Genomic DNA, 20,211 nt, shown 5'->3' on the forward strand with positions numbered 1-20,211 from the left:
TTATTATTATTATTATTATTATTATTATTATTATTATTATTATTATTATTATTATTATTATTATAAACCGCCCTCCCCCGAAGGGCTCAGGGCGGCAAACAAACAAATAGATAGAGCACAAATAAAATCAATTTTTAAATAGTTATTAAATATGGCTCTATATGTTAAAATCGACCCCCATTAAAATGCAGCATCTATCAAAATTACCGATGGCGTCCTACTCGTAGTCCCCTAAGAAAAGAGGGGGGGAGGAACGGCAGGGTCCACAGATTTTAGAGGGCAGCCATCAGCTACTGGCTCCCCTTAAAGGCCCGGTCGGAACAACTCCGTCTTGCAGGCCCTACGAGAAATTCATTAAGATCTCAAGCAGGGACAGCATTAGCTGGAGGTAGAGTCGTTCCACTCAGGCAGGGGCCAGAGCTGTAAAGGCTCTGGCCCGGGTGGAGGCCAGCCGCATCATTGAGGGGCCAGGGATCACCAGTAAATTTGCCTCTGCTGAGCGCAGAGGCTGATTTGGGACATATGGGGCAAGACGGTAGGTACGAGGGTCCCAGGCCGCGCAAGGCCTTAAAGGTCAAAACCAACACCTTGAAAACGATTCGGAATTCATGTGGAGAGCCAGCGTGGTGTGGTGCTTAAGAACGGTGGACTCTAATCCGGAGAACCAGGTTTGATTCCCCACTCCGCCACCTTCATCTGGTGAACTGGATTTGTTTCCCTGCTCCTCTTTGAAGTCTTTCTGCCCCACCCGCCTCACCAGGTGTCTGTTGTGGGGAGAGGAAGGGAAAGGAACTGGTAAGCTGCCTTGAGTCTCCTTACAGGAGAGAAAAGTTGGGATCCAAACTCTTCCTCTCCTTCTTGGATGCTCTTCAGTTAGGGTGGCCACTTCTAGGTTGGGAAATTGCTGAAGATTTGGAATGGGGCATGGGGAAGGCAGGGTTTGGGGAGAGATCGCAGTACAGTGCCAGAGAATTCGCTCCTGAAGCAGGAAGCTCGTTTCTGTCGTGCGGAGACGAGTTCAAATTCTGGGAGATCTCCAGCCCCCACCTGGAGACTGGCCACCCTATCTCCAGCCCTCTCCTTTCCTCCTCCGTGGTGGTTTCTGCACAGCCCACGGATAACGTGTGTAACGTGTTATTAATTCACCGGGTTTCCCCTGTTTGCCTTCCACTGGAGATTTCACCCCACCAGGAAATTATTACAATCAGTCCGGGTTGCTGCGGCTCCATTGGTTTCTCCCCAAAGATCGCTAGTTTAGCGATTTTTGTAAAACCCAGGTTGGGGGAAATATAAGGGACTGAACTCGGTTTGGGGGAGAGCCCTGTGCGAAGTTCTTCCCCCAAACAGGATAAATAGCTTCTTCAGCCTGTTATATGTGGACTGTGCAGAAACCGCCTACGTCTCCCACGCACACACGTGTGGCCATGCACAACAGACTGTAGTATTTTTCTTTTGCCCATGTTTTTGCTGATGCCGCTCCTTCTTGGCCCCGCTGTGGCTGTGGCACGGCGCACACACGGGCACGCCCCATTCTCCGAGCAATAAATCCCTCTCCTCCTCCCTTTGCAATAAGTGTCTTTTCTCTCCCCAGCATCTTTTTTCTCTTTTACCTGCCCGGGCTCCCCGGAGTGCAGCCAGGCGCCCCGGTTTCCACAGCAACGGTTGCCATGGTTTCGTAGTGTTGGGGTGATGTAATTGCAATCTTCTCCATCCGCACCTCTGCAGGGCCCCTCCCCCATGCTTTCTTGCTGGCCTAACCCTCTCCTCCCCCCCTTGCCTGCCTGCTGAGGATGGAGTTTTTTTTAAAAAGGATGGGAGGCATTTGGGGAGGTGGCGGGGGGGGGGGGGGAGAGGAGACACGGTATCGATCCGGGCTGCGAGCAGCCCAGAGGATTGATGGCGGCAAGGAATTTGTTTGGGGTTGGGCGCTGGAAGCGTTCCATCCTCTGTGGATCAGCGTCTCCTTTTCTCTTCCAGAACTGGGGCTTCTGGCTACTCCTCCCCACCCCACGACCCAATTCTGGCACTGAGAATCCCCAAAGAAATACACTTGCCCTTTATAGCATCTTCCTTTTTAATTATTACTGGAGCGTGGTTTGGAATCTGGGCCGGCCAGTCCAGCGGCAGCCGCAGATTCTCTGCAGCTTTCTGGGAACCACTGTCTCTGCAGTGTTGCCAACCTCCAGGTGGGGCCTGGAGATCTTCCAGAATGACAACTGATCTGTAGGGTACAGGGGTGTAGGAAGAGGCTGCTTCAGAGGGTGGTCTGCATGGGATTGCACCCATTTGAGTCCCCTCCTCTCCCTGGCCCTGCCCTCTTCAGGTTCTGCACCCAAAATCTCCAGGATTTCCCAAGCTGGAGTTGGCAGACCTATGACACAGGGTCGGCATCTCAAAACTTTGGCCCTCCAGGTGTTCATGAACTATGATTCCCATCAGCCCCTGCCAGCCTGGCCAATTGGCAGAGCTGATGGGTACTGTAGTCCATGAAATTCTAGAGGGCCACTTGGCAGAGCAGATGGGGATTGTAGTGAACATTTAGAGGGCCATAGTTTGGAGACTGCTGGTGTAGGGGCTGCTTTCTTTAGCTCTATGTTTCCCTGATCCTCTTCCACTTAACTGCAGCTCTCAGAGCGTTTTGGGAAAACTCTGAGCGTGGTGCCACCTTCTTTTCCAGGACGCTGTTGAAGTCAGCTTAATTTTGGATTGCATTGGACTAATCTAGTCTTTATCTGTTGGCAGCCCTGATTGGAGATTGTAAACGCTGGACTTTCATGTATATTTTTCTAATTGCTGTTTTATGTACATCACAATTTGTCTCCAGTTCTGCAAGGAAGAAAGGCGGCTAACAGAGCTTTTTAATACATAAATGAGCAGCAATTGACAGAATATGTAGGGGATACGATGTAGATTACTAGCAGCTGTACCTTTGGAAGTGTAGCAAGCCCTTTAGCCCTTTATGTTTTTCCCCTGGTGTACCTTAGAAGGTCTGTCTGTCTGTCTGTCTGTCTGTCTGTCTGTCTGTCTGTCTGTCTGTCTGTCTGTCTGTCTGTCTGTCTGTCTCTCTCTCTCTCTCTCTCTCTCTCTCTCTCTCTCTCTCTGCTTTGCTTTCATATTTATCTGGATATTCTGAGTCTGTCATTGAAGAACTTGAACCCAGAACTCTGCCATTCCATGCTGCACACGCTAGACTACAGGCACCATGGCCTGCTGCTCATGATCCTGCCAGAGCAAGAATTTCCACTCACTTGATCATCATCAAAGGCTTTCCAGATGTGACATCCTTCCCTCGGGCCAAGGAGGAACTGGAGGCAAAGAAGACCTAAGGGAAAGAGCTTTGCAGCTCCTGCCCATAAGCCTTCCCTGGTGCTTTCTCTACATGCCCCTCCGGCCCTGACTTCCCTCTTTGTTCTTTGCTTCCTTGTCCTCCAGCGGCTCCCCAGTGGCCAAAGGAGAGCATGGCCCCCTTTGAAGTGGAGGAAGGGGCCTCGGCCATTTTACCCTGCAATCCGCCTGAAAGTGCCTTCACCCCCAAAATCTACTGGCTCAACAGCAGTGAGTATTTGGGGTCGCTGTTCTGGAGACTCATGGGTCTGGCCAAACTAGGGGGGTTGACTGCTTTTGTAGCAAGCGACCAGGCGCTACAGCTGGCTGGTTTGGTTAGGGCAGGGGTCTGCAACCCGCGGCTCTGGAGCCGCATGCGGCTCTTTCAGCCTTATACTGCGGCTCCACGTGGCCTGGAGGTCGGAGGGTAGCGTGGGCGTGTCCCTCCAGCCCTTCAGAACAGCACTGAAAGGAAAGGTGAGTGGAGGGGCTGAACTGGAGGCAGCTCTGTGTGTGAGGGTGCCGCTTTTCGCGTCCCCTCCACTCCCCTCTCCTTCCAGCGCTGCTCTGGAGGGTTGGAGGGACATGCCCACGCTGCCCTCCGGCCCCTGGAGGTCGAAGAGTAGCATGGGCATGTCCCTCCAGAGCAGCCGCCATCCCCCCTCTGCCATCCCCGCAGCTGCCATCCCCCCTCTGCCCCACGAAGCAGGCGGCTGCCTGCTCCGTCGGGCAGAGGGGGTTTCCCTGCCTGGCGCCTCCGCCTCCCAGCTCTGGAAGGAAAGGTGAGTGGAGGGACCGAACCGGAGGCAGCTCCGTGTGGAGCTGCCTCTCTAGCTCGGTAGATCTTTGGGGCCGTGGAAAATGGGTCCAAATGGCTCTTTGGGTGGAAAAGGTTGCGTCGACCCCTGGGTTAGGGCTTTTGTTTTGTTCCTGTGTGGTTGGGTTGGGCCCCCCTGCAGATTATTGGAGGGGAGGAAGGAACCTGTTGGAGGGATTTTGACCCTTCTGTTCTTCCCTCCCAGAGATTATTCACATCAAGCAGAACGAGCGAGTCAACATGGGTCAAGACGGGAACCTTTATTTTGCCAACGTGCAGTTGTCGGACAGCCGCACAGACTACATATGCAACGCACACTTCCTGGGTCCCCGAGTCATCATCCAGAAGGAACCTATAGAATTGAAAGTCAAACCCAGTGAGTCTTCGGGGGACTGTATCCCTTTAGGGGGATGCGATGGGAATTCTATTCAATCTCAGTTTCTGGAACGGCCCTTCTTTCTCCTCTGCAGCCAACTCCATCCTGATGAGAAAGCCGCGTCTGATGGTGCCGGACAAAAGTTCCTACGTGGCGCTGCAGGGAAAGACCTTGACCCTGGAGTGTATCCCAGAGGGGCTGTAAGTTCTGGGGGGATAAAAGGGGTGCAGGAACAACAGGGTCATTGTGCAAAGAAGTGCGAGAAAAGGTGGAAATGGTGTCTCTGTCTGGAGATAAACCAAACAAATGGAAACAGCTAGTTGTAGTATAAACAAACTGAAATAATCCCAAAAGGTCCTGCTGAAATCGCTAGTGTGTAGCTGTGGTGTGTAACTGTGGTGTGCCGCAGCTACACATAAGAGCTACACCACAGCTACGCACTAGCAATTGAATCTTTGATGCTTAGCCGAGGCATAAGGGACGTCTGAATTACAACAAAACGTAACTTTTTTGAGAACGATTGGTTGCTAGATGTTTGAAAACAGCGATTCCAATAAAGGGCAAGCATGAATAAGCGATACTGATTAAATAGACAAGCCAACACAAAATGGGCAATTATTGAAGATGATATAAGGACTGGTCAGATGATATTAGGACTGAAGTTACTTGTCCTTGAGAATGCAGTTTGGCACATGTATTTGTCCACTGAGTGTTATATTCTTCTTCAGTTGGTGTATGGGGTATGGATTCTCACGTTTGCTTTTTTTCCTTTTGCATATTTGTGCTGTTACGCAAGACTTATTAAATTGGCACATGGTTAGATTTAATGTTGTGTGTAGCTGTGGCATAGTAGGTTCTTTCTGGATTATTTCTATCTGGAAATAGAAAACTTTTATTGGCATATAAAACATACTGTATTATTATGATCGAACTATAAACAAAAGGTTAGCCAAAATTACAAATTACAGATAGAACGAATTACAGATAGAACGGCAATTTCTCTCCCAGCCTGGAGATAGTTTCAGAGGGTAGCTGTTTCAGTCTGTACTGGAAGATGTTGTGTTCAAGTAGCTTATTGCCTTAGAGAACTTTTGACTCTTGAAAGCTCATACCCCCAACATCTTGAGAGTCTTCTGAAGTCAAATCTAGTCTGTCTAGAGCGGAGTGTTTTGACCAATTCATGGAGAAGGGCTCCACGCATTGATTGCTACCCATAAATTTAATGTTGCTGGATTGGACTTGGCTAGCTGATCTCCATAGCCTTCCTAACATACAGGGGATCGGGATTTGTGTGACTTGCCTGGCGGTCAGGTCAAGCCAACCATGTAATAGTTTCAGCCGGTATTCTCAGCACTATCCCATTTTGCTGCTACTTTTGGGGGGCTTGATTTCTTTCCACTTACAAAAGCTCCCTTTTTGGTTGCCTAGATAGGAATTTACCTTAGGCAGCTAGTGGGGGTGGAGGTGGGGGGTGGCCGTTGTCTATCTACTGAAGAAGAGGAAGAAGAGTTTGGATTTCTACCCTGCCTTTCTATCCTATAAAGGCATCTTTTCCCTTCCCTTTCTCACAACGGACTCCTTGAGAGGGTTCAGATAGAACTGTGACTAGCCCAAGGTCACCCAGCAGGCTTCATGTGCAGGAGCAGGGGAACAAATCCAGTGAACCAGACAAGAGTCCGACATTCATGTGGAGGAGTGGGGAATCCAACTTGGTTCCCCAGATTAGAGCCCACCTGCTCTTAACCACTACACCTCGCTGGCTCTCCATTGTCATAGTTCCGTGGTGGAGAACCTTTGGCACTCCATATGTTATGGACTACAATTCCCATCAGCCCCTGCCAGCATGGGCAATTGGCCATGCTGGCAGGGGCTGATGGGAATTGTAGCCCATAACATCTGGAGTGCCAAAGGTTCGCCACCACTGTCATAGTTGCACAGGGCAGACGTTGATTTGTAGCAGAACAGTTAGAATCGGGTCCAGTAGCACCTTAGCAACCAACCAAATTCCCAGGCTACGAGCTTCCAAGACTCCAAGCTCCATTTGTCGGGCATGAGCAGGAATGGAGACCTGGGATTTTTTATCCCTCTCGAACGGGTGGAAAGCGATGTCGGAAAAGAGAACATTAGATAAAGCGGAGGCCTCTGCGGTATGGGGATCGTTCCGATTTTCTTGCAGCGGGCCAATTTCTTTTCTGAACCTGCTTCTCTTCCAAAGCGTTGTGACCAATCTGTGGGCGGGAGCTGGTAGTCATGTTTATTTGAGGGGGTGGCTGTATTAGAGTGTGTGTGTGTGTATGTGTGTGTGTGTGAGAATACCTGCTAACATGAGTTGGCAAAGCATCTGGTAGGCATGTGGAAAATATCAGATTTGATCTCCAGTTAAAATGATCAGGCAAGACATAGTAAGAACCCAGAGGCGTACTGGGGGGGAAATGGCGCCTGGGGCAGCACTCAGTGCCTCAGGAATGCCCCCCGCCTCCGCAGGTCACCCCCCCGCACTTCCCACTTACCTTTAGTCGAGCGGGCGATGGTCCCCGAAAGCAACCCTGGTGCAGGGCCAGGCCTAGCAGAGCCTGCTGCAGGCCGCCCCTTGGCTCAGCCCTGCCAGACTGCTCCTTCAGGCAGCGGAGGCTCCGTCAGCTGAAGGAGCAGCCTGGCGAGGCCGAGCCGGTTTAGGGAACCTCTGGATGCGCCTGGAAGCAGACCTGGCGGCCAAGCTGCTCCTGGAGGGGGGCACCCAGGGTCAATTGACCCGCTATGTCCCTCTGGCAGATACCCCACTGCATGAACCCAGAACCCTAGAAAGCAGCTGCCAGTCTGAGCTGGCAATTCCTCAATGGACCAAGGGGCTAATTCAGTCTGCTAGGGCAGTAGGTAGTGTGGAACCTTTGGCATACCTCCATGGATTGTTCATGGACCCTACACGACATCAGCCCCTGCCACCATGGCCAATTGGCCATGCTGGCAGGGGCTGATGGGAATTGTAGTCCATGACATCTGGAGTGCCAAAGGTTTGCCACCACGGGTCTAAGAGGACCTCATGTCTGTAAGACAGTAATGATGAGTTACACCTACCACCCCACAAGGGGGGCAGATAGACCCTCCCTAGGAACATTTTGGGCCACAGAAATGGCACAAGGGGGGACGGGCTGGAAGCCCCCTCTTCCATGTGTCTACAGTGCCTCATCCGAAAGTTACTTGGGAAATGAGTTCTCTTGTAATTAACCTCTGATGGACTTAAAAGTCCAGTCAAGGGAACTCTAGACACTCATCCATGTTACAATTCCTTGTAATATGTAGCTTGGTTTACGACTCCTATTAAGGAAAGGGACAAATGACTGAGGTTGATTTCTGAGGTAATTCTTCAGAAGAGGAGCAGCAGTGGCGTAGGAGGTTAAGAGCTCGTGTATCTAATCTGGAGGAACCGGGTTTGATTCCCAGCTCTGCCGCCTGAGCTGTGGAGGCTTCTGGGGAATTCAGATTAGCCTGTGCACTCCCACACACACCAGCTGGGTGACCTTGGGCTAGTCACAGCTTCTCGGAGCTCTCTCAGCCCCACCCACCTCACAGGGTGTTTGTTGTGAGGGGGGAAGGGCAAGGAGATTGTAAAGCTCCCTTTGGAGTCTCCTGCAGGAGAGAAAGGGGGGATATAAATCCAAACTCCTCCTCCTCCTCCTCCTCCTCTTCTTCTTCTTCTTCTTCGTCTGAGATGGTGCACTGGTTTCCCCCCTCCTCACACTGTGCTGTGACCTATTGTTTTTTTGGTATATTTTCATTTTGCTTTTGTGGCACGCTGGCATATTTTGTTAACACATAAGCTGCTTCAGAGAAGCGAGGCAAAACAAATAGGATTTTTTAAAGGAAGGATTCTGGATTTCTCCTTCAGTCCTTTTTTTCAAGGTTGGCAAGGAAACGGAAATCTCAGACAAAGAAAATGTCTTTCCTCCTTTGCCAGCAGCCTGAGAACCAGAATAATTTTGACTTCGCTTGGGGAGCTAGATTTGGAAACAGTGGAAGTGCTCTTGGGGAAGTCCTGCCCGTGAAGCTCTGTGATTAATGTTTTCATTATTGTTGTAAGAGTAGAGCCACAGGATTGAAGAAGATTTAAAGGCAAGGATGAGAAAAACTTTGCGTGGGAAGCCAAGGGTGATTTAACTTTCCCTTTGTACCTTTTCCCTGCTAAAAATGGCCATGCCAAAAACTTTTTATTTTCATTGGGAGAAAGGAATGGATACTCATATTCTCCCCTAGCAGGAGGAAAAGGGACTTGGGCAGTGGTGCTTTTGGCGGGAAAACGGCATGAGGGAAAGAGTTAAATTCCCTCTGTCCTCTGCCTTTATACCCTATCGCAGTGGTGGTGAACCTTTGGCACTCCAGATGTTATGGACTACAACTCCCATCAGCCCCTGCCAGCATGGCTATCCAGACCGTGCAGCCACGTTCAGCAAATTATTATTATTTTTAAAAATCCTCAGGGGAAATAATTACGAAATTGTCCATCGCCTCTAGTCCTGCTGATAAGAGGCAGGTTTCTTTTCAAATCCAAAGGGCGGCTTGTTCAATGAGGGAGTGTCTTTTTTTCCAAGGGTTTCTGTGGAGAGTGACGCTACCCAGGTTTGCTGTGAACTGTGTGAAAAAATACACGGCAGTGCCGGAAAACAAAGATGCACTTTGGGCAAATGCTTAGTAATGGCTTCATTAAAAGCTTGCCATTAGGGTGATTTCAGAGACAACACAAAGAGAAGTCTGGAGAAGGGGGGGGGGGGGATAATAGCTTTGCCTGAGGTCTGTGTGGATCTGGAGTCTTGTTTCCAAATGCACCCAGTCGAGAGGAGAGTCAATTTATTTTTTCTATTTACTTATTTATTTTACTTCATTTGGTCCTCAGTGGGGTCAGAATGGTTCTCGGCATCTCCGTTTCTCCATTTCTCCATTTTATCCCTTAGCTTAACACTGTGAGTGTATGACTAGCGCAGGGGTAGGGAACCTGCGGCTCGAGAGCCGCATGCGGCTCTTCTGCCCTTGCACTGCGGCTCCACGAGCAGAGCCGCCGGCCCCATCCTTGCCCGCCCTGCAGGCAGCGGGCGGGCGCACCAACTGCCCGTGGTTGGCTGGGCCGCGCCACGGGCTTCCCCTCTCACCTGCCTCGTTGGAGCAGGGTGGGCGCTTTCCCGGCGGCCGGCAAGGCCGAGCCACTGGCCCCATCCTTGCCCGCCCTGCAGGCAGCAGGGCGGACGCATCCATGCACTTCTCAGAATGAGCGGAGTAAAAGGTAGAAAAAACCCAATATATATAGTGTTATCTTTATTTTAAATGTCAAAAATTATTTGCAGCTCCAAGTGTTTTCTTTTCCTGTGGAAAATGGGTCCAAATGGCTCTTTGAGTGTTAAAGGTTCCCTACCCCTGGACTAGCCGAAGGTCACACAGCCAGCTTCCACGGCAAAATCAGGATTCGAATGTGGGTCTCCCAGATCCCAGCCTGACGCTCTAACCACTGCACCATGCTGCTTGCTGGTGCAATGGCTAGGAAATTGAACTTTGATCAGTGAGACCTGAGTTCAAATGCCTATCTGCTTATAAAGTCCACTAAGAGACCTTGGACCGACCACTCCCTCCCAGCTAACCTACCTTGCAAGGATGCTGTGAGGAAGGGAGAACCCTGTGGAATATGTGGACCGAGAAGGCAGGGGAACAGAGAAAATATTTAGGGCCGCCATCTTTAATTGAGGGGCAAGGTGGGATTAATTTATCATGTGTCCAGTCAATTGTTTGGACCATTGAGGAGGAGAGGGAGCTCGGCAGGGATGTGATGTCATTGGGACCGCCCTCCAAAGCAGCCATTTGCTCCAGAGGAAATAAGTTTTGTTGTCTGTAATTGAACTAGAGGCTGGTGAGTCTGCTGCGGAAAGGGGCGTAGCGGAGAGAACATCCCTGAGCCATAAGACTATACTCAGTTTCACGTAAAGATGTTAGGAGATTGTATATTTCTCCGCCACAGAACAAAGCATGCTGGAGCAGCAGTGGCGTGAGGGGAGGTTAAGAGCTCGTGTATCTAATCTGGAGGAACCGGGTTTGATTCCCCCTGTGCTCTGCCACCTGAGCTGTGTGGAGGCTTCTTATCTGGGGAATTCAGGATTAGCCTGGGCACTCCCCCACACGCCAGCTGGGTGACCTTGGGCTAGTCACAGCTCTCGGGAGCCCTCTCAGCCTCCCACCCACCTCACAGGGTGTTTTGAGCTTGTGAGGGGGGAAGGGCAAGGAGATTGTCAGTCTCCTTTGAGTCTCCTGCAGGAGAGAAAGGGGGATATAAATCCAAACTCCTCCTCCCTCCTCCTCCCTCCTCCCTCCTCCTCCCTCCTCCCTCCTCTTCCTCCCTCCTCCTCCCTCCCTCCTCCCTCTCCCTCTCTTCTTCTTCTTCTTCTTCTCTTCTCTTCTTCTTCTTCTTCTCTTCTTTCTTCTTCTTTGTTGTAGAATGCTCCTGCCCTGGATCCTTAGTGCCTACCTAGTTCTGCTCCCCACATCCGTTTGAAAGTAAAAATACATTTTATCCCAAATGCTCTTGTATCAAAGCGCAATGCACAAAATAATGGTTTTGACAGGGGCCGTGCATAAGAATGAATGAGAATTCTCATATCCATTCGGGACTATATTCTAATGCGGAAGCATACAATTTTCTCAACCGCTGCACCCTCAACCGGGACCGAATCCTTTAGTCTCTCATATATGGAACAAAGTATAGTTGCTCTCAGATCTGTATGTGAAGCTAGCTTTCTTGAAGCCCTCATTCTTCCCTTCTCACTGCAGCCCCACACCCATAGTGGAGTGGATCTACAAGGACAGGTTGATGCCCCTCCATCGAGCAGACTTCGAGAATTTCAACAGGACCTTGCGCATTGAGAATGTGTCAGAGGACGATGATGGCGAATACCAGTGCCTCGTTCGCAACACAGAGGGCGAGACGCAGCACACGTATCACGTCACTGTTGAAGGTAGGTGCAGGATTATAGCAAAGAGAGGGAATATCAACAGAGCTGCGAAAAAGGGGGATTTGGGACAGGGATTTTTAGGATGTTTACACCTACCTATAACAAGGTGCTAACCGTGCCGGGCCACACTCTGGTAACCTGAACACAATTCTTCTCCCTGTAGCTACATTTCACCCGAAGTTTCTTCCCAGTTTGTTTGAAAGATTTTTTTAAAAAAAGAATAATTAACTAACTAATTAATTTAAAATGTTTCTTTCCCCCTTGTGGAATTTAAGGCAGCTCACAGTTGAAACGAAACAATTATAAAAACACAATGAAAACAATATAAATAAAAGAATAAGGTTAAAACCCCAGAAACATTGTGTGATGGAATAGTGCTGTAAAACTAGCAGAATCACACCTACATGTTAAAATTGGCCTCTGACCTCCAGATGGAGAAACCAAAAGGCCATGGAAATTTACCCAGGACAGGAAGATGCCCAAATAAGGCACTTCAAAAAACTTTGCAGACCACATGGCAAGGGGGAAAGTTTCCTTGGGGCGTTTTCTCACTCACCATGCGAACTCAAGTTCGACCTATGTTCAACCCAAGTGCTCCCCACATCTGCTGAGTTCGACATAGGTTCGTCCTGCTCTGCTCCGTTCTGCCATTAAATTTTCGAATCCATCACGATGGTGAGGTGAAAGAGCTTCACGAATTTGCTAGGTTGAACTTCCAAGAAAAACCGACGGAGTGGGAAACGTTCGTCGGGTCGACCACTGAGTCAGCCAATCACAGGCAAGTGTTTTGGGCATGCGTAGAACGGAAGACTCGCGCCGGGTAACAGTGTAACACTACGATCATGCGCAGTGACGTATGGGTAGATTGGACGCCGCTCGTAGGCAAACGAAAATGGCAACGTAATTTTTTTTTAAAAAAGGGACGACGCTCGCATTCCCGCCTCTAACGCAGCAGCCAATCAGATATGACGAAAGTGAATGATGAGTCGAGGTGGCATCCCGCCTCTGAACTCCTCGGGTTCGCAGGACCACCTCGGCTGCTGTGGGAAGCAACGAAGGGATTAACACAGGTCGACTCTTTCAGCCTCATGAGTCGACACTATTCTACTCTCGAGTGGAAAAACGCCCTTGGAGACTGAGAACAAAGACCAAGGTGACTCTATCATGGGCTAAGCGAAGCGAAGCACCTCTGGGCTGGATGTCCCAAGAGACCCATAAGAATGTATTCAGCTGAGCAAATCTCTGTAACTGCATTTTATTTTATTTCTTTGATTTCTGTTTTCCAATAAAAATCGTTGAGAACTCAGCTGGTTGGAGTTATTGGAGAAAGGATCCAGATTTTTACTGAAACAAGCTTGACTCTCCCAGGCTTGGTCTCATGATATGGTGGCAGCATTTTGCAGGATCCAAGACTCCAGTGTGCAAGCTGGTAACCAGAGGCTCTGAGGGTCTTTCAGAGGCCGGGGTGGATTACCAGGACAGCATGAATGCTTGGAGAGGAGGTGAGCCATCAGCATCCTACGGGGGAAAGTGGAGGGGGCAGGGCTCTAGGCTTGAGCAGGTGGCCCCAGAGCAATTTCTGGAGGGGGAGCAGTTCCTGGAGAGTGAGGATAGCTGGACAGCGCTCCTAAGAAGCTTTATGCTGGGTCAGCAGCTTATTTTGAATTTTTTGATGGCACAGCAAGAATCGTGCCAGAGAAAACAATCCCCAAAGTTTGAATCGGGGAGAAAACTCTCAGGCGAGAGAGAGCCAAGCTGGTGGCTGGAATGCGTTTCCATTCAGATGCGAGCTATGTGTCTGGTCCGGAGAGAGAGAGAGAGAGGGGCAGAGAGACAACAGTCTGCAGCTGGGATGCAGTTTAACTCAGAAGCAGGGATAGAGAGAGAGCGAGAGAAGTCTGCAGTCGACAGCATCCTTCTTGAAAAGGGGGGGGGGGACATCGCCAGAGGGAACAGAAGGCTACTTCAGCAGAGCCAGCAGTTAAAATGAGCTCCATGGCCGTCATCAAGCAGCAGAGAGTCGGTGGGGAGGATGTCATTCCCGAGGAACAGAAACTTTGGGCTGAGAGAATGAGGAGTGAGCCAGTGACTCTGGGACAGGCCATTACAGTGAATGGAGTTATAGAAACTGGAGCAGACCTCTGCTCAATCAAGGTTGATCTGTTGAAGAACATCCCACACAAGCACTGTGGTCAGGTGAATGATCAGTCTCATGAAGTTGCGGTAATATTAATAAATGTTGTGGAATTACATGTACGTTTTAAGCAGTTTAATGGGAAAATTTGGGCTTTGATCCATGGAACAGGTAATAAGGGTTTCATAATTGGTACTGACTCACTCTTAACAGAAATCAAAGAAATTAAATAAAATGCAGTTACAGAGATTTGCTCAGCTGAATACATTCTTATGGATCTCTTGGGACATCCAGCCCAGAGGTGCTTCTCTTTAGTTTAGTTCAGGGTTCAACCATGGCCCTCCAGATACCATGGGATTCACAATTTCCATCAGCCCCTGCCAGCATGGCCAAGTGGCAGGGCTTATGGGAATTGTAGTTCTTGAACATCTGGAGGGCCATAGTTTGAAGACCCCTGGCTCAGCCCATGATAGAGTCACCTTGGTCTTTGTTCTCAGTCTCCAGGAAAACTTTCCCCCTTGCCATGCGGTCCGCAAAGCTTTTTGAAGTGCCTTATTTGGGCATCTTCCTGTCCTGGGTAAATTTCCATGGCCTTTTGGTTTCTCCCTCCGGAGGTCTTGAGATCAAAGGCCAATTTTAACATGTAGGTGTGATTCTGCTGGGGTTTTACAGTAACTATTCCATCACAACAATGCATCATTTTTCCTTAGCAAATAAGTTGATAGGATTGCTTTACAGGGGGACGGGGCTAATCCTTCTCTGATGTTTTCCTGCTGGAAAAATCCACCCTCTAAGCTGATTTGACTTCTGCTGAGGAAATATATGCAGGAACTTATATAGTTTCTCCAGTAGGGTTGCCACATTTGGGTTGGGAAATCTCCGGAGGTTTCGGGGGTGGAGTTTAAGGAGGCTGAGTTTTGGGGAGGGGAGGGACATGAATAGGTACAATGCCATAGAGTTCACCTTCCAAAGCAGCCATTTTTTCAAAGTGATCTGATCTCTCACCTGGATATCAGTTGTAATCTCAGGAGATCTCCAGCTATCACCTGGAAGTTGGCAACTGTGTTATCCAGGGAGGATAAAGGCTTTTCAAAGGTGGCTGTTTCTAGAGACAGGCATTAATGGGGCTAGATGAGGTCACAAACAGAAAGCTTTTCTCTCGCCCTGCTCCCAATTATGTGTGGAACCGTATGCTGTATGTCATGACATCACCACATCGGCCGTGGGTTTTCTTGCCCCAGGTCAGCCAACTAATTACACAGAGGGATCAATCGATATGTTTATTCAGTCGTTGACCAGTACAAAAAAGAGCAAAACAACAGACGGATATTTAAATATCCAGAATTGCACAATTGTTCCCTCTTGAGGGGACATGCTAACATTGATTGTACAGAGTAAGACTGTACAGCAGGGGTCCCCAAACTACGGCCCAGGGGCCAAATGTGGCCCCCTGAAGGCATTTATCCGGCCCGCCAGGCATGGCGGCGATGGTTCCATTCATGTGCAGTGAGGGCTCGAGGGAGAGGAGGAACCGGCCCCAACGGCTGTTGATTGCAATTACATGATGGCACCCCCAAATCTCCATGAATTTTCTGACCCAGAGTTGGAAACCTTACATGTGGCAACTCCTGCTCCGCCCTTCCCTCTCGGCTACTCCATGTGTTGCTCTCAGGCTTTCTGTTCCGCTCACTCCTGATTGGCATCAGCCAGGCTGGCTTAATCAGCTTTTGGTTGGCTGCTAGAGGAAAGAACCCAGGAAGATACCTGATCCTGGGTTAGATGGAATGTTTCACTTGGGAAAGTTCTGCTTTTTTTTTTTACAGGGGAAGGTATTCCACAGCCTCCCCCCGCAACAATATTTGGAGCTCCAAACCCTGTACTTGATATACTTTGGTCACTGTTCTAAAAAATAGACCATGACAGAAAGGCTGGAAAAGGGTGAAATCAAACATTTTACAATCATTTGTGCATAGGAATTTGTTCATAGTTTTTTTTAGTCCGGCCCTCCAACAGTCTGAGGGACAGTGAACTGGCCCCCTGTTTAAAAAGTTTGGGGACCCCTGCTGTACAGCAACAGTTAAAACATCTAAGCACAAGAAACCTTTGGTCAACATAATCTTGTGGCAATATAAATTTTTTTGCCACTTCCTGTGCAGCATTGGGAACTTTATCATCCAACAAGAAATCAACTAAAAGTTTGTTTGGGCAATTAAAAGGGCAACAATGGCCGAAATGTCGAAACAGCAAGGGTAGTACTAGGCTTTTCCTAATATCGACATAAAATTGGCAGTGCAATAATACATGAGAGCTTGTCTCTGTCGCATTACCAGGACAAGGGCATAAGCATGTTTCCACAGGCCGCTTTTGAAATCTCCCTATTATAGGGTGACCATCCGTCCCGATTTTCGCGGGACACTCACGCTTATGTAGAGGTCCTCAAGGCTATCCTTAGCTGGGCTTATGCCATTGTCCCGGGACACGGACAATGGCCCCAGTAATAATGTTTTATGGTGGCGCCCTTCGGTGAGCCCCCCAGAAGGCACTGCTGCTGCTGCAGTGCCTTCGGGCGCTTCCTGTTTCCTGATCAGAGCCATAATAATGTTTTAGGAGGCTCTCGGGTCAGAAGCGCTCTGAAGGCACTGCTGCTGCTGCAGTGCCTTCTGGGGCGCTCTGTTTCCCTGACTGGGAGCGCCACAAAGGTTGCCGTCTTTTGCTTCTGGCGGCCAGATGCGGGCTTCTGGGGCTTGCCGTTTGCCGCCCTGTCACAGGTTCCTTGTCCCGGGTTGGAAAGGTGACCATCTGGTCACCTTACCCTATTAACATGGCTGATGGGCGCGCGGCCAGTGCTGTATCCCAGATGAGGGGAGGGTCAGAAAAAGGAGGGGGCAGCTTTTCTTTTCTTGACAGGAACATCAAGAGGAGCAAAAGAAAAATGGAAACAGTGGCGTGGGGGAGAGGTGCAGTGAAGGGAGAGAAGAGAAATGCTGTGCCAGACTCCAAAACAGTGAAAACTGGAATCGGGATGTCCGGAACCAAAAGCTGTTACTTTTTACTAAAAGCAGCCTGGTCTCTTGCAGCCACTTCATGCTGGTCCCTCAAAACTCCACTGAAGTCAGGGCAGTGGCTTCCCAGTCAAAAAACCACAACAGCTTTTTAGTGAAGAATGCTCTTGGGACTAAGTCCTTTCAGAATCAGGGCGCACGCAGACAGTTGGCTGGTTTCCCAATAGAAAATTCACCAACGGAAATGCAGGAAACAGGCAGTTTTATAGGCTGTAGACATCTCGTTTTTGAAAACGCGTTGCCTGCTTCTTTTCTCAGACACATGACAAATAGCACCAAACCGACCGCATAGCTTTGGGGAGGGATGCCAAAGGGGGAGGCCAAGCCAGCCCTGCCCTACAGTTCTTGGCAGTGCCGAGTGGCTACCGTGAAAACCAAACAACTACAGAAATGCTGACCGGGTGACTGCGTGAGGCCAGACTGACTCATGGGTGGCATCGGCATAAGTTACGGCAGCCAAATCTGGACTGGAATATTCCTGGAGATTTGGGGGTGGGAGTCTACCCTCAAAGGATCCATTTTCCCGGGGGAAGCGATCTCTGGTCAGTTGTGAGATCTCCAAACCCTACAGATTTGAGATTAGCAACCCCACAGGGGTGTATCTTCTAACAATGGTGCTCAGAGCAAGCGTTCGGCTGCTCCCCCCCTGAAGTCCATGAGGAGCTTGTAGCGGGGGGCGGGGGAGGGGAGCAAATTCAAGTCTGAGCTTGGCTTGGTCTCATCTTAAACTGCAGACTCCACCTTGAATCCTGAACTTTAAAGCTGGACCTTAATGTCACTGGTCAGAAAGTCCAGCCTTGAACAGCAGGCTTCACCCTGGTTGGGTCCAGCTTTATACTGCTGGCTGCCCCTCTGAAATCACATGTCAGAGCTGGAGCAAGCAGTTTAGTGCTGGACCCAGCGAGAGCAGACCCTGCAGTTGAAGGCTGGCTTTCATTTGGCCAGGCCCAGCTTTAAACTTGTGGTGTGCTTTGTGGTGGGAGCCTGCAGTTTAAATCTCGGTCTGGCCAAGCCCAGCTAATGCGTGCAGGGAGTTTGGGGCAGGGCACAGCCGTGATCCCTGGACTCCAGCCTTGAACTGTCCCTCTCCCAAATTCCACTCTGCAGCTCCAGCCAGTTGTGGGGACAGTTCACATGGTGGGGGTCAGGGTTTGTGGGGGGGGGAGGGCTTCAGGCTGCCTGGGGCCTCCCTCAGTCAGCACTCAGGGCATGAGTCCTGGCTTGCCTCACCCCACCACGTCCCCGCAACCCTAGGGAAGGATCTAGCTACATGAGCTCTTCTCAGTCCTACTGGTTTCTGTGGGCAAAATGTGAACACCTGCTTATTTCTCGCTTCGAACCCAGCAAGACTCAAAACAGTCTCAGCTTTAGTTCGGTAGTTTCCAGAATTATTGCTGATGTAGCTGACATGTTGTTTATTACCAACATACTTCACAGCTTACAACAGAGGCAGAAAAGATAGATGCCCTGCCCCAAGGAAGTTACAGTTGTAAGTCTGATAGCGGAGACGCCACAGCAAGAGAAAACAATTCAGCTGTCTTTCACAAGAGCCACGGCCTTCTTGGCACTGGCCCCTCGGGGGGTGGAATTTCTTCCCAGTGGACATCAGAGCCCTGTGGGCAGGGCCTGTCAGACTGAACTATTTGACCAGGCTTACAAGTGAAAAGGTCTGCTCCAGAATAGTATCATCTTGCCTCCAGAGTTTATGCCTTTTCTTACCCATATACAGCCAGGGCTGGGGTTGTTGTGGGTTACATTTTATTAACTCATCATCTATGTAATTATTATTTTTTGGAATTTTAAAACTGATTATTATTCTAAAGTTCGATTTTTGTATTTAAAAAATGCGTGCTAGCCGCCCTGAGCCTGGTCACGGGTGTTGAGTTAAATAAAATTAATAGATAAAATAAACAAACGTTGCGAAAAGGAAGGAGGGATCGGCAGAAAAGGACGGAAGTGAAGAAGCAAGACTGCACCCGTGTGAAGGCCACGCCTCCTTTGGGCTGCCCCTCCCCTTTCTCTCCTCTTGCTTATTATTTCTGGCGTGTCAAAGAGAAAGTGGAAGAGAGGCGACTGTAATGCTAATGAAGACGCTTCTCGATGTAATTTCAATTGGGTAGCAGGGTTAGTCAGCAGGATCCAGCAGCCCCTTCGAGACCCTACAAGATTTTCCAGAGTAGAAGCTTTCAAGAATCAAAGCTCTCTTTTGTCAGATGCAAATGAGACTGACAATTCATCAGCCCTGACGTCCTGGTGTGTTCTTTGTAACGCCCTCCTGACCTGGCTGTTGAATCTTCATTCTCCCTGAGAAATCACCTTTGGGTGGTTGACAGCAGGGTCAGACTTTGGCTTTGATGTTGTTTGTGGGTAAGAAGGGAGGGCGGGCCCAGGAAAGCCAAGCCTCAAAAGAGTTCAGAAGCTAAACTGGGTCAGCCCTGGTTAGTACTTGCAGGAGAGGCCACCAGGGAAGGCCAGAGTTGAGTCGTGTCAATGATGGTCCTGCCATATTGCTGCTTTCCTCATCTCTGCCCTGAGAACCCAGCTTCGCCGTTATGTAAACATCCAATTATAGTATACTGTCTGCTTAAACCAGTTCCACCTGGTACCAGAAAAGGGGGAAGGAAGGCTGTTGTGTGTATATCAATGGGCCACTTGTGATGTAATTGGAGATCTGCCTGTGGTTTCCTACCTGCCAGTATCCTGCTATAGTTTTGCATGTAGGAGGTTAAGAGCTCGTGTATCTAATCTGGAGGAACTGGGTTTGATTCCCAGCTCTGCCGCCTGAGCTGTGGAGGCTTATCTGGGGAATTCAGATTAGCCTGGGCACTCCCACACATGCCAGCTGGGTGACCTTGGACTAGTCACAGCAGCTGAGCTCTTCCTCTCAGCCCCACCCACTTCACAGGGTGTTTGTTGTGAGGGGGGAAGGGCAAGGAGATTGTCAGCCCCTTTGAGTCTCCTACAGGAGAGAACGGGGGATATAAATCCAAACTCCTCCTCCTCCTCCTCCTCCTCCTCCTCCTCCTCCTCCTCCTCCTCCTCCTCCTCTTCTTCTTCTTCTTCTTCTTCTTCTTCTTCTTCTTCTTCTTCTTCTTCTTCTTCTTCTTCTTCTTCTTCTTCTTCTTCTTCTGTTGAGACTATAGTCATTGGCTTAACACTGGCTCCGCCCGGACCTGCATCACCTAGGCTAGCCCAATTTTACTGCATCTCTGAAGTGGGGTTACCAACCTCTCCTGGTGAGAAAATCTCCTGGAATTACAAACCTCAATCTCTTTTTTTTTTTTTTTGGGGACAAACACTCCTGGATGAAAGGGCCACTTTGGAGAGTGGACTGTGTGACGTTACCCCGCTGAGATTCCTCGCCTCCCCAAATCCCGCCTTCCCTTATCCCCACCTACAAATCTCCAGGAATTTCCTGAGAAGCAGTAGGGATTGGTTTGTCCAGTGGTGGCGGTCCATGATCTCCAGATGTTAGTGGACTACTACTTTCATCAGCCCCTGCCAGCATGGCC

At 49.6% G+C, this 20,211-nt stretch overlaps 1 protein-coding gene across 1 annotated transcript in view; it reads left to right on the forward strand.

Moving 5' to 3' along the window:
- Positions 1–20,211, forward strand: part of LOC125427911 (neural cell adhesion molecule L1-like) — a 41,564-nt gene that overhangs the window by 10,770 nt on the left and 10,583 nt on the right. The window contains 4 exon segments of the mRNA XM_048487477.1: positions 3,433–3,555; positions 4,347–4,517; positions 4,612–4,717; positions 11,322–11,506. Of these exon segments, the coding sequence (XP_048343434.1) occupies positions 3,433–3,555; positions 4,347–4,517; positions 4,612–4,717; positions 11,322–11,506 (585 nt within the window).

This window comes from Sphaerodactylus townsendi, linkage group LG03, assembly GCF_021028975.2.
Source record: "Sphaerodactylus townsendi isolate TG3544 linkage group LG03, MPM_Stown_v2.3, whole genome shotgun sequence".
Taxonomy (NCBI): domain Eukaryota; kingdom Metazoa; phylum Chordata; class Lepidosauria; order Squamata; family Sphaerodactylidae; genus Sphaerodactylus; species Sphaerodactylus townsendi.